We start from the raw sequence: 12,651 nt of genomic DNA, 5'->3' as shown, positions 1-12,651 counted from the left end.
TGGGGGTTGGGGGAGCCGAAGGCCTAAAGCGATCCAAGTCCAGAAAGGTGCACACCTGCCCTGCGGTGACCTCGACGGCACGGATCACATTTGGTTCCAGTTAGCTCCAACCACGGGAAATGTTACCGAGCCTTTCTGTGGGAAAGGGGGGATGGGTGGATGTGGTGTGGGACAGACGTTTGGACAGAGGGAAGGATGGTGGGGGGTTGCTGAGGTTGTGGCTGAGCCTGTCAAGAGATTTTATGTTTGTGGAGACGCCTCGACACAATAATTCATAAAGTTCTCCAGAACAAAGCAGGCAGGATTTTTCCCACTCACGACCTGAAGCACCAACAATCAGCTCTCACTGCTTCACCTGCTTCACCTGCTTCACCTGCGTACAGGTAGGCTCTTTAAATACGTTCAGCTCAGTCAGGAGACGGGTGCTACGACTTTTGGTTTTTGCAACTTACTGTATACTTAAAATAAAAAAAACTTTATTAGCAAATGACCCTATTGAAATACAGAGATCTCTTCAAGTCTGTTCCGTTTCAAATCTGCTTCAGCAAACTGTGGGGGCCGCCTAGTACGGCAGCGCCTATTATTATCCACCTGACAAGGGTTTCTTAACTTTACAGCTTCTTTCATCAACTTTAATGTGGCCCAAACCACGTGTACCCCCACACATTTTATATGAAAACGACCGGCTCGGTGCCATGATGTGTGCTCTTACTTTTGTTGGTGTCTCGAGTTACTATGGCAACGTGATTTGCAAACTAAGACGCCATTTTTATTAGTCATTTTTCATAGACTCTGACGCAAATCAAATATCTAAGATGGCCACCTGAGCTAAATAGGAAAAATACTGTAAATCAGCCATTTTTAGAGATATTAAGCTGAAATTTGGTGTGGTAGTAGCTGAGGGTAATGTCCAATAAATAATTTTAAAAATTCAAGATGGCCACCAGAGCTCAATTTAAATGGCTTTAACTTGTGTTTTTACACATAGAGCTGAAATTTGGTGTAGTTGTACCTGAGAACCTTCCCCATCACATACTGAATCGAAATCAAAAATCCAGGATGGCCTCCATAGCTTAAAAGAATAAATCGACTAACGCGTTGATATTTTGCAATTTTGAGGTGAAATTTGGTTTGGTGGTAGTTGAGAGCGAACCCAAACACATAATACTGCCAAATAAAAAAATGAAATGCTGCTTCGCATCTTTTAGCATTTAGCTACCCTTTTGTTTCTGAAGCTTTTAGCAAGCTTTTTGCTACTTTTAATTTTTAGCTAACTTTTTGGAGCTTTTAAGTAGTGTTTTTATTAATTAATGTTTAATTCTCCTTTTTCTGACTGAAAAATGGTTGTATTGTATACCTGGATTATTGAGCATGGACTTTGTTGGCATCCTTTTTCTACTTTTAGACAACTTTTAGCTAGCATTTTGCTACTATATATTCTAATAGTTTTGCTACTTTTAGCTGTAATAACTCAACTATCTGTTTCTTCAGGGAGTTTTAGCAGCCAATCAGCTCATGAAGCATATCCAATTTTGTCTAGTTCTGTTTAAGCTTAAATAAGCAAGAACAGTAGTTGTGTTTAATAACAACAGACGACACATATATCACGTATAACTGACTAAATAAATCTGTTTTTTCTTGTAGGAGGTCGCATGAAACTTACAGCATCTGCAGGTTGAAGAGGCCACGAAAAGCCCCGTCTGCGATAAAGCTCACACGGTTGTTTCCAATAAGGAGCTCACCCAGTAAGCCTAAACCAACAAAGCTGGATTCTTCAAGCCTGGACAGATGGTTTGAGGACAAGTTGCTGCAAGACGGACAGAAAATCACAAAAGAAGGTTAGAACAGCGCCAGATGAGACTTTACACTCGTAGCGAACTGTAAAAGACTTCAGGCTGTTCAGAGAAGGCCCTCACAAGAATGGAGAAATCTCGTTTCAGCTGGCGACTAATACGTGAACAGCATCCGCGAGGAAGTCTCCAAAATATCTTTAAATGTTGGCAGGATTCTCGGTTCAGTGTCTCAGCTTTTAGCAACGGTTTTGCTAATTTTAATTTTTGTTCCGCTAGTTTCAACTTTAACAATTAAACTGCCGATTCAGCATTTACACAGAAAACATTTGTGCAGTTTTCTTAATTTTCTCGCAACCACTCCTTTTTCTCCTTCGTGTCCCTCCTTTTATTTGTAAATCAACACATTTTAACATCGATTAATTAAATAAATCACTCGCCTCTTGTTTGGCTACAGTTATCAGTCTCTTGAGGGATCACTTTGTGATTAACGTAAGACCAAAGAGAAGAAAACAAACTGAAAACACTCAGTTCTTCTATAAGAAGCACTCGGATGAGAACAAATCAGATATCTGGACACGTTCACGGCCTACAGGCAGCTTTGTTTACGCTCAGGTTCATCTGATAAAAGCAAGGCAGGCAGAAAAAGGGGCACAAACACACACATCAAAACCAATGTCCCGGTGAAAAACACGCCACACACGGTAAACACCGAGCTGCCCACTGCTGGAAACAGACGCAACAAAGGAAACCGAATCAGCCCCCAGAGACCAGGTTGAGAAATCAGTCAAATGTGTGCAATTTAAAAAAAAAAAAAAAAAAAGTTGAAAGCTTACGCTCTTTCTTATGAGAAATGGCGGAAGTGTTGGGAGTTCTGGGTGTGAATGACACGTGAGAAGAGAATACAAGCGATGGAGGTGGGTAAAGGATTGATTAGGGAGAGGAGCGTAAAAACATGGACTTACAGTTTGTTCAGTTTCTGGCAGCATTCCCAGGTGTCAGGCTGGATCCTGCTGATAGAGTTGTGTCCAAGGTGGAGCTGCTGCAGAGACTCGAGGCCGTACAGCCAACCCTTATTCACCTCCGTCAGGTTGTTGTAGTCCACCTCCCTGCAGGCAGCACAAGCACGAGGACTCCTTTAGACTACATTTTACCGCCTTTAGAAACAACCAACCGAACGAGCGTCACTTACAGGACTTCCATGTTGCGGAGGCCAAAGAAAGCTCCGTCCAACAAGTGTCTGAGGCCGTTTCTCTGTATCTTCAGGGAGCGAAGGGCGACCATGTCTTGAAACGTCAAACCCTCCAACCAGCGAATCCGGTTTCTACTCAAATCTCTGTAACACACACAAATAGTTTAGGATCAGTTTAAACAGGAAGAAGCACAAAACACGAGTCCTCTATTGGCTCTTCATGGACGTTATTGACCTACCGTATTTTTCGGCCTATAAGTCGTGTTTTATTTATTTTTTGCATAATTTGCATGCCCTATGACTTATACGCCAAAGTGACGTATTTATGGATTTTTTTCTTATATTCATAAACCAGTTTTTGGCTGAGATATGACCATTTGCATTCATTCTGACTGAAAATATTGAACACTACCATTTTCAGCCGCTAGATGGCAGTCGAGCTGTATGGCATGCCGTTGTGTCATGTAATTGGTAAAAAGTGGCTATTAATGACACAGTCGGCTTAACATAGCCTGCCACCTTCGTCCAACTTGCCTGGAGCAATCGTCAGCCTGTTTTTAAGTGTTACTCTTGTTATATTCTTGTTAAAGTCGTCCCGTGCACGCCCCCGCGGCCGCTATTTGTCAGCCAATCGATTTTTGGCACAACATTTCCGGGTTGTCAGAGGTGACGCATAAGAAACGCGATGCGTCAGCGGTGATGCATAAAAGATGCGACTTATACGGCGAAGCGACATATTTATAGATTCTTCCACTTTATTAGACATTTTTGGACTGATGCGACGTGTACGGCGGAAAATATGGTAATTTGTCCCGTGGAATTTGGTAGTTCACGGGTTTTTTTTAATGCAAATTTTTACCGTCATTACAACAGTCCTGCCTACACACCAATAAAAATGGCTAATAAGCTGTTATAATGTCAGGCACAGTGTAACATCCATCCATCATGCGAGAGGCGGGGGACACCATGGACATGTCTCCAGTCCATCACAGGGACACATAGAGACAAACAAGACAAACAGCCATTCTCTCTCTCACACACACCTAGGGGTCATTTAGAGTTACCAATCAGCATCAGGTTTTTGGTCTGTGGGAGGAAACCGGAGAACCCGGAGAAAACCCACGTGCATGCACAGAGAGAACATGCAAACTCCACCCAGAAAATCCTCCGCCCGTGATTTGAACCGGGGCGACCTGCTCGCTGAGAGGCAGCGGCTCTACCAACTGCGCCACCGTGCTGCCCTGTCTCTAGTTATAATATATTTAATGTTTTATTGGAACAACGTTCGTGTTTCTACATGGATGTTGGTCTCCTGAGGCTGCTGAATGCACCAGTCCACTTGAGTCGAGTAAATCCTTGGACTGTGTCCACCCATCAGGCGGACCGGTGCCGTTAAGACGGACGTTGTTCGATTGAGAAAACCGCGACAAACTAAACGCAGTGTCACCATTAGCCTAGCCTTTACCAAGTCCTACCGTGAATAAAATCACGTGTGACCAAAAATGCAACAATCGTTTAAAAACCCATAAGAGTAAGAGCGTACAGGTGCTGGAGGTTAGGCAGCTCCAAGTTCTTGGTCTGGATGGTGGAGATGCGGTTCCGGTTGAGCTGAAGCACCTGCAGGGTGCTGGACAGGCTGCTGAAGCAACGGCTTTCCAGTGAGGAGATACGATTGTTGTTGAGGAACCTGAAGAAATGCAGAATAGATCTGAATTAAAAACTGAACGTTTCTTCCAACTCTTTGGTCTCAGTTTGTTTTTATTAATCCTCACATGTTCTTGAGAGGCAGGGCAGGGAAGGAGCTGGCTTTGATTTCCGTGATTTTGTTGTTGCTGAGGTCCAGCGTTTGGAGGGCGAGGAAGGGTCCGAGCCGCTCCTCAGAAATCCTGGTGATCCTGTTGTTTGCTCTGAAAACACAGACACCATCGCTCTAATGAATTACTAAAACACCAGATATTTGACTAGCGGTGCACGACAGCTTCATGTTCCCAGATACACAGAACAGCCAAGTCCCTAAATTAGACTGTGGCATGAAAAAGACAGACTCTCACGCGCTCGTTACCACCCAACAAGAAACTCTGTTGTCACTTCTTTCTCAAACCGTTCAATATGATTAATGTCACATCTTGTCACGTTAAAAAAAAGCTTCAGGTTTAGCGATGTGTTATTTGTTTATAAGGTAATTACCAACAAGGTATTTAAAAACATAACCCCCCAATTACTTGGTTGATGAATACCATTCCCTCAGTGAAAGCATGCCTCGGCAGAGGCCAGCAATTTCCTGAGCTGCACGCCTCCTAAATTGCAGTGCAGGGACTGCTTAGTTAAAACCAGAGCCCGTACAGTGCCCTCTTTGTGCGCAGGGATTCAGCAGAGGAGAGAGTGGACGGGAGGAGGGGGTCCATCCAGTCCACCAGACTACAGGCCCTGTTTTCAGCATTCATTGCAGAGGTAGTCCCTCCTCTAGCTACACCTGGCTGACCACGAATTTGTTTTGATAAAAAGCAAGAAAAAACGGCAGAGAGATAAGAAAGCTTGAATTTGAAATTAGTGTTCGCTGCCTGAATTCATCCCTAATAGTGAGAACGCTTATGAAGCATTCACTCTACTGTGATCCATTTTTATTCTGTACGTTTCTCATTCCACAAGTTTCAATCTACAGTATGTCAACAAACCATAAATCAAAACGTTCGGCTCTTTCAGGACAATCCTGCTATGACTTTTGGTGTTGGTGCAGCTTTAGCTTTTTTTGAAATATTTAGCCTGTTCTGCCATTTTTTTTCCTCGTAGAAAATTAATTTTACATCTTTCAAATCTTTAGATCCGTTTACAACCTTTTACTGCTCCTTTCACATTTTGTTCTGCTTCAGCTTCTTTCAGCTCCCTTGTGCAAATGTAAACTTTGTTCCAGCTACATTCAGCTGATTTCAGCTGTTTTGTGCTCCTTTCAGATTCTTTCAGCTAACTACAACATTTTTGTGCGTCTTCTAACTTATTTCACTTATTTCAGCTTGTTATGCTCCTTTCCGTTTATTTCTGCAAGTTTTAGTTTTTTCAGCTATCATTTAGCTGTTTTATGCCAATTTTAGTTTTTCAGCTAAATCTACATTTTTTGCACTCATTTCAACTTTTTTCAGACTAATTTCACCAAAATGTGCTCTCTCCACTTCCTTCTGGTAATTTAAGCTTCTTTCAGATGTTTAGCTACTTTTCAGCAGCTTTTTGCTAATTTCAACTTATTTACATTTTTTTGTGGAAATTTCTGCTTCTTTCAGCCTAACTGGGGCAAACTAATTGGTTCTTTCTGCTTTCTTCTGCTAATTTAAGCTTTGCAATATTTTCAGCTACCTTTTTAGCATTGTTTAGCTAATTTCAGCTGTTTTCAGATAAATTTTAAGTTTTTCATGGCAATTTTTGCTACTTTCAACCTAACTTCTTTATGATAATTTCAGCTTGTTACGCTATTTTCAACTTTTTTCTGCTAGTATCAGCTTTTTATACAATTTCAGCTACTATTTAGCTGTTTTTATGCTAATTTTAGCCTTTTCAGCTAATACGTTGTTTTTTTTTTAGCACATTTCAGCTCTTTCCACTTTATTCTGGTAGATTAGGCTTCTTTCTGCCTTTTCAGCTAATTTCAGCTTTTTTAAGCTGATTTCCTAATTTTTGTGCTAATTTCTGCTTATTTATACCTAATACAGCAAAAACGTGTTCATTCTACTTTCGTCTGCTAATAAAGGCTTGTATTTAATTTCAGCTACAATTCAGCATGCTTTTTTTAAAGCAAATTTCAGCTGTTTTTCAGCAAGTTCTTCACCAATAAGCATTCACACTGCATTTTCCCAGGAAATGCAGTTTCTCTAGTTGGATGTGCATCACAGGTAGCTTCATAAGTGGCAGGTAAATAATTAGCAAGTGTTTGTATTGCTTGTTCCCACATCAGTATTCAAATCAGGTAAGCCTAAAAACTGTCTCTTTTCTCACCAGCACTCCCAACAGCCTCCAGTGAATCTAGCTTTAGCTTCTACACCAGCGTTGTCACATATTCAGAGAGCTGTGTGCTCACGTTGACCCATTTTCCACACTGTTTCAATATTTGTACATATATTTCCATGGAAACAGTTGTTGACGTCCTGGAAGTGCCAGAAGTTTTTGCAAGTGAGGAAGATTTACTGGTCAACAAAGAACGACAAACTGGGAGAACTGCAGCGTGAAAATGGAATTGGCCTAAATTTTAAGACGTTACATCAACGTCTGCTGTAAAAGTGGTACGAGCGGGCCTTTTGTTTGGAAACTTGCAGCGGGGTTTCCACGCACCACAACCTCCAGGTGAAGACAAAAGGGCTACGCAGCACCTGTGTCTCAGTTTTCATGTTTTTCCCACTGGTTGCTGAGAGGTGAGAAAGCAGCAGAGAAAAATGCCAGAAAGGGTTTGATGATTAAGACTCGTAATCTTTAGATGGCAACAGATAATTGTTTATTAATACTAATAGGTTTAGCAAAAATATACGCTTCCTTCAGTTCTCAAACCAACCTTCTGGCCTCTTTTGCCAAACAGTTTTTGGAGGAACCCCTCACTAGTGGTGTTGTGGAGCGGTCTTGACATGGACCGCTACCCATAAAATGGTGGGACATCTTTCAATATAAATCCTGCAGCCAGCTGGTCGATTAGACCGTCTGTCATAAAAACAACCTCGAGCTGCATCACCTTTATCCTCGACCATTTCAGCTGTCACTATTGCCTTGGCTTGGTTGTTCAAAAGTGTGGCAGTCCTAAAACTAGACCTTCCAATAGTTGTTGTGACAATAAACAAAAAAAATTAACGAGAAAATACATCCATACTGCAAATCTGTTCACTAGTGATGCTCAAAGTAATACGTTTCAAGTGTGCCCCTGAAATATCTCGATTTAGGGAGCCAGAGTCCCATCCCTTTACCCTCCTCCTGCGTCACAGTGAGCTAAGACACCGCTAACTCGGTAAGGCTAAAGATTACGGGAGGAGTCAAAATAGGATCTGGCCTTAGCATCAGAACATCAACAATGGCACTCTGATGTTTTGCAGTTAACTTTCTTTGCTAGCGCCGTTGCCTTGCCGTAGCACTGTTAGCAATGTTGCTTGCAGTTAGCGCTGTTGCTTCGCATTTGGTACTGTTAGCATTGTTAGCACTGTTGCCTTGATGCTAGTAATGTTAGCATGATTGTATTACAGTTAAGGATTCAAAGATTCTTTTATCGTCATACCAGCTCACATTTGCATTTTGTGGTACGAAATTCGGACTCGGTTAGTAACGTTAGCGCTGTTACCTCACAGTTACTAGTGCTGTTCCTTGCATTTAGAAATGTTGCCTTCCAGATAGCTCTTATGCTTTGCAGTTAGCACTGATAGTTTTGCTGCCTTGTCGTTAGCACTGTTGCTATGCAGTTAGCACAGTTAGCACTAATGTATTCCCGTTAGCATCGTTGCTCTGCAGCAAGAGTCTTGGGTTTGAAACTCTGGAGGAGTCGTTCTCTGTGGAGTTTGCATGTTCTTTCCATCCATGAGTGAGTTTTCACAAGATCAGATATCTATCTATGGAGATAAGCATCAGCTCCCAGTGACCCTGTGTGGGATCAAGAGGGTGTAGAAAATAAACAAATAGATGGTGGAAGCTGTATTTGTTGACAAACCAACACAACTAGTACACAAAAACAATACTGGTCTTGTTATGCTGAGGAAACGGCGACATACACACAGTGAATATCGCGCTCTTTCTGGTTAATTTTTACAAATCTGTTACCCGACTGAACCTTCAGCTCCCACGCTGTTCACACCAGCATGATTAGCTTCACACAAGCTTGTACCTGCCAGCACCCCCATCATAGCTCCACAGCCCCCAACACTTTCAAGCTGACCTCACAAACCGTATTAAATGGTGGGTAGTTTTTTTTATGGTATGCGATTTTCAGAAAGCTATGTCAACTAAGCAGTAAATAATTTCAAAAGAGCACGTTTTTCAAAAGGAAAGTTTTTTTTTTTAACCGTCTCGCTCGTAGTGTGTGTGCATGTGTGTGTGTGCATGTGTGTGTGTGGTATTTCCTAATGGAAAAAGAACAAGAGGTCTGAGATGCAGTCTGATGACTCCTCCTCTCTGCCGCGGCGCCTGTAATGAAAAGCAGCGCTGCGTTGTTGTTGAATTTTCTGTTGAGACGCCGTAATAGGCTTCTCATATACGCAGCTTAACACATCGATCACAATTTACATTGATCAGTTCGCTTCCTAATAAACTGAAACGTCTAAACTGAACTCTTATGTGAACTACAAATAATGTGTCTGGATCTATTATTTAAAAAAAATCTAGAGCTACCTGGCTAAACATTAACTGGAATAATCAAAAGCAGCTAAAGGAGCGATGAACAGTTTGTGAAAGCAGAAGACTTTATTGCACACATTTATTCTGTAAACATCACAGAATATTAGTCTGGATATTTATGAAGCGCTCACACGACTGTGATCCATTTTTCTTTTGTACGTTGTTCAGCATCTTTCTCGTTCCACAATTTTTGTGCCATTTCAACAAATCATAAAACGTTCAGCTCTTTCAGGACAACCCTGCTATGACTTCTGGTATTGGTGCAGCTTTAGCTTTTTGAAATATTTAGCCTTTTCTGATAGTTGTCTTCTAATAGAAAATGAACTGAGCTCATTTTACATCCTTCATATCTTTAAATCTGTTTACAACCTTTAACTGCTCCTCTCACATTCTGTTCTGCTTCAGCTTCTTTCAGCTTCTTCTGCACATTTAAACTTTTTTCAGCAACTTTCAAGTAATTTCAGCTGTTTTGTGCTCCTTTCAGGATCTTTCTGCTAACTACAACATTTTTGTGCTTCTTCTAACTTCTTGCTTTTTGTGCTCCTTTCAGCTTATTTATGCAAGTTTCAGCTTTATCTGTTATTTCAGCTACTATTTAGCTGTTTTATGCAAATTTTAGTTTTTTCAGCTAATTCCACATTTTCTGCACTCCTTTCAACCTGTTTCAGCTTACTTCAGCAAAAAAAAAGTGCTCTCCCCACTTTCTTCTGGTAATTTAAGCTTCTTTCTGCTTTTTTTAAGCCAATTTTCAGCTGGTTTGCTTATTTCAGCTTTTTTTCAGATAATTTCCACTTTTTTCTTTTTTCAGCCTAACTAGGACGATGTGGTCTTTCTGCTTTATTCAACTACTGTAATTATTTTTTCTAATTTTTCAGCTACATTTTTAGCATTATTTTAGCTAATTCCCACTGTTTTCCGATAAATTCAAGTTTTCATGGTCCTTTTTGCTACTTTCAACCTAATGAACTTCTTTCTACTATTTTCAGCTTGTTATGCACCTTTCAGCTTTTTTCTTCTAGTTTCAGCCTTTTCTACTCTTTCAGGCTACTATTTAGCTGTTTTTAGGTTTTTCAGGAAATTCCACTTTTATTTTTTTTAGCCCATTCAGCTGCTTCCTACTCCTTCTGGTATTTGACACTTCTTTCTGCCTTTTCAGCTATTTCTTTTTCCAATTTCAGATATTTTTTTTAGCAATTTCTGTGCTCATTTCTGCTCATTTAAACCTAATTCAGCAAAGATGCGTTCTTTCTGCTTTCTTCTGCTAAATTAGTGTTGTTCTTCCATTTCAGCCACATTCGAGCTGTTTTTTCAGCAAGTTCTTCTGCAACACAGCATTTTCACAGGAAATGCAATTTCTCTAGTTATAATTGCTCTTGTTTTGGTTTGAAGTTTGCTTCTTATTTCTACTGAAATACCAAGAGGTCCTTCTCTACCTAATCAAACCTGGGATCTCTGCTCTCATTTGTTGAACCTTCCTTGAACACAGGCGGGAGGATTAGACGGCAGTGGGGTTTACCCCCTCCCTAAATTCCTGGGAAATTGTTCAATTAATTAAGATGATCACGACTCAATTACTACCAGCTGCAGGGTTATTGCCGTTTGTTTTTACTCGAAGCTGCGAGGTCAAAGGAGTCGGGGAGAGCTGCCGCTATGTCTGACTGGCTGTTTGAATAAGTGGTATTTGATACCCTGAGGCCTTTTTTTCCTCAAAAAAAGAACTTCAACTTGAAGAAACTAAAGGAGCGAGAGAAATTCTGGAAAAATGTTTCACTGGAAAAAAAAATAATTGCACTGTGCTGATGACATGAGGGAAAAAAGGGGGATTACCAATGATGATAGCAAGTGAGAAGAGCTATTTCTCTTATCCTCTCTCACAGCTTTAACTAATTTCAGAGTAATTCAACATTTGCACCAACAATTTCATATAATGTTACTGTTTTCTGTGAAAGGCAACAAATTTAGATGCATTTTAGAGTAAGGTGAACTTTTAGTTGCAAAAGGCATGCAAAATACCATTGTTTTATCACGACCTGAAAGGAAGCAAGCAAGGAAAGAAGGAAGGAAGGAAGGAAGGTTTAGCCACTCAACTGTCAAATGTCAAGCAGCTTTTAAAATAGATATATTTTTGCAAAATAGCACCATGAGTCAATGTCATTTTCGCATTTTAGAGAATTAGCATGATAAACTAGAATCTTTTTCTGTTGGGGTTGAAGCTTTAACCTTAAAAGGTGCTATGCTCCCTTGTAGGGGTGAGTCTTTGCCTCAAGTGGAGGTGTTCAAAGATCCGCGGGTTTCGTTTATAAATAATGGCAGGGTGGATGATGGCCTAATGCACTGGGGCCTCAATTGCAGTGATGAAAATATTGCTCTGGTCTGCTGTGGTGAAAGAGAATCTTTAGATTTACTGGTCCATCTAAGTTCCAGCCTTCACCTATGGCCATCATATCTGGATCGTGAACAGAAGATCCCGGATACAAGCGGATGAAAGGAGCTTCTTCTAAAGCATGATGATCAGGCTCAGCCTTAAGGCACTTCTACAACACACTTGAAGTCAGGACTAAGACATCTTCTGGGTGTCTGAATTTTGAAATTGACCGAGGTGGCATGGAGAAAATACAACCAAACTGCCACCTTTGTGCCACCAGGTGAGGTAACAGATCCACAGTGTTTCCCCTACCATTATACAAGTGGGGTGGGTGGGTGGGTGCCCCCCCCCCCCCCCCCCCCCCCCCGGTCAATGGAACCGAGCGCCCTGTCTACCGACCCACCCCCAACCACCTGTCGGCACTGACGTAACACTAGCGGCTCAAAAAGCAGGTGCACGAGCTAAAAGCTAAAGGCAGCCTTTTCCCTCATGTTGAACCCTCACACTGAACCCCCCCCCCCACACACACACACACACACACTCAAACTGTTGGTACAAACAGTGCATGGATCAGATGCTGCTAACAGTACCATGCTGCAACAAGACCATGTTGCTAAGAGAACCTCACTGCCAATAGAACCACTCTGCTAATATGACTATGCTGCTAACAGAACCACACTGCTAACAGTACCATGCTACTAACAGTACCATGCTGCTAACAGTACCATGCTGCAACAAGACCATGTTGCTAAGAGAACCTCACTGCCAATAGAACTACTCTGCTAATATGACTATGCTGCTAACAGAACCACACTGGTAAAAGAACCACACTGCTAACAGTACCATGCTGGTAAAAGAACCTCACTGCTAACAGTACCAATCTGCTAATGGGACCATGTTGCTAAGAGAACCTCACTGCCAGCAGAACCAGTCTGCTAATAGAACTATGCTGC

At 41.4% G+C, this 12,651-nt stretch overlaps 1 protein-coding gene across 1 annotated transcript in view; it reads right to left on the bottom strand.

Moving 5' to 3' along the window:
• Positions 1 to 12,651, bottom strand: part of lrig3 (leucine-rich repeats and immunoglobulin-like domains 3) — a 32,484-nt gene that overhangs the window by 7,777 nt on the left and 12,056 nt on the right. Inside the window, exons 4-8 of the mRNA XM_037696258.1 lie at positions 4,755 to 4,889; positions 4,526 to 4,669; positions 2,983 to 3,126; positions 2,756 to 2,899; positions 1,664 to 1,807 (exon numbers count right to left, since the gene is read on the bottom strand). Of these exons, the coding sequence (XP_037552186.1) occupies positions 1,664 to 1,807; positions 2,756 to 2,899; positions 2,983 to 3,126; positions 4,526 to 4,669; positions 4,755 to 4,889 (711 nt within the window). The remainder of the gene's footprint in view (positions 1 to 1,663; positions 1,808 to 2,755; positions 2,900 to 2,982; positions 3,127 to 4,525; positions 4,670 to 4,754; positions 4,890 to 12,651) is intronic.

Source organism: Nematolebias whitei, chromosome 22 (assembly GCF_014905685.2).
Source record: "Nematolebias whitei isolate Nwh7 chromosome 22, NemWhi1, whole genome shotgun sequence".
Classification (NCBI taxonomy): domain Eukaryota; kingdom Metazoa; phylum Chordata; class Actinopteri; order Cyprinodontiformes; family Rivulidae; genus Nematolebias; species Nematolebias whitei.
The sequence above is the reverse complement of the archived record's forward strand: the minus strand, read 5'-3'. Positions and strand labels throughout refer to the sequence as shown.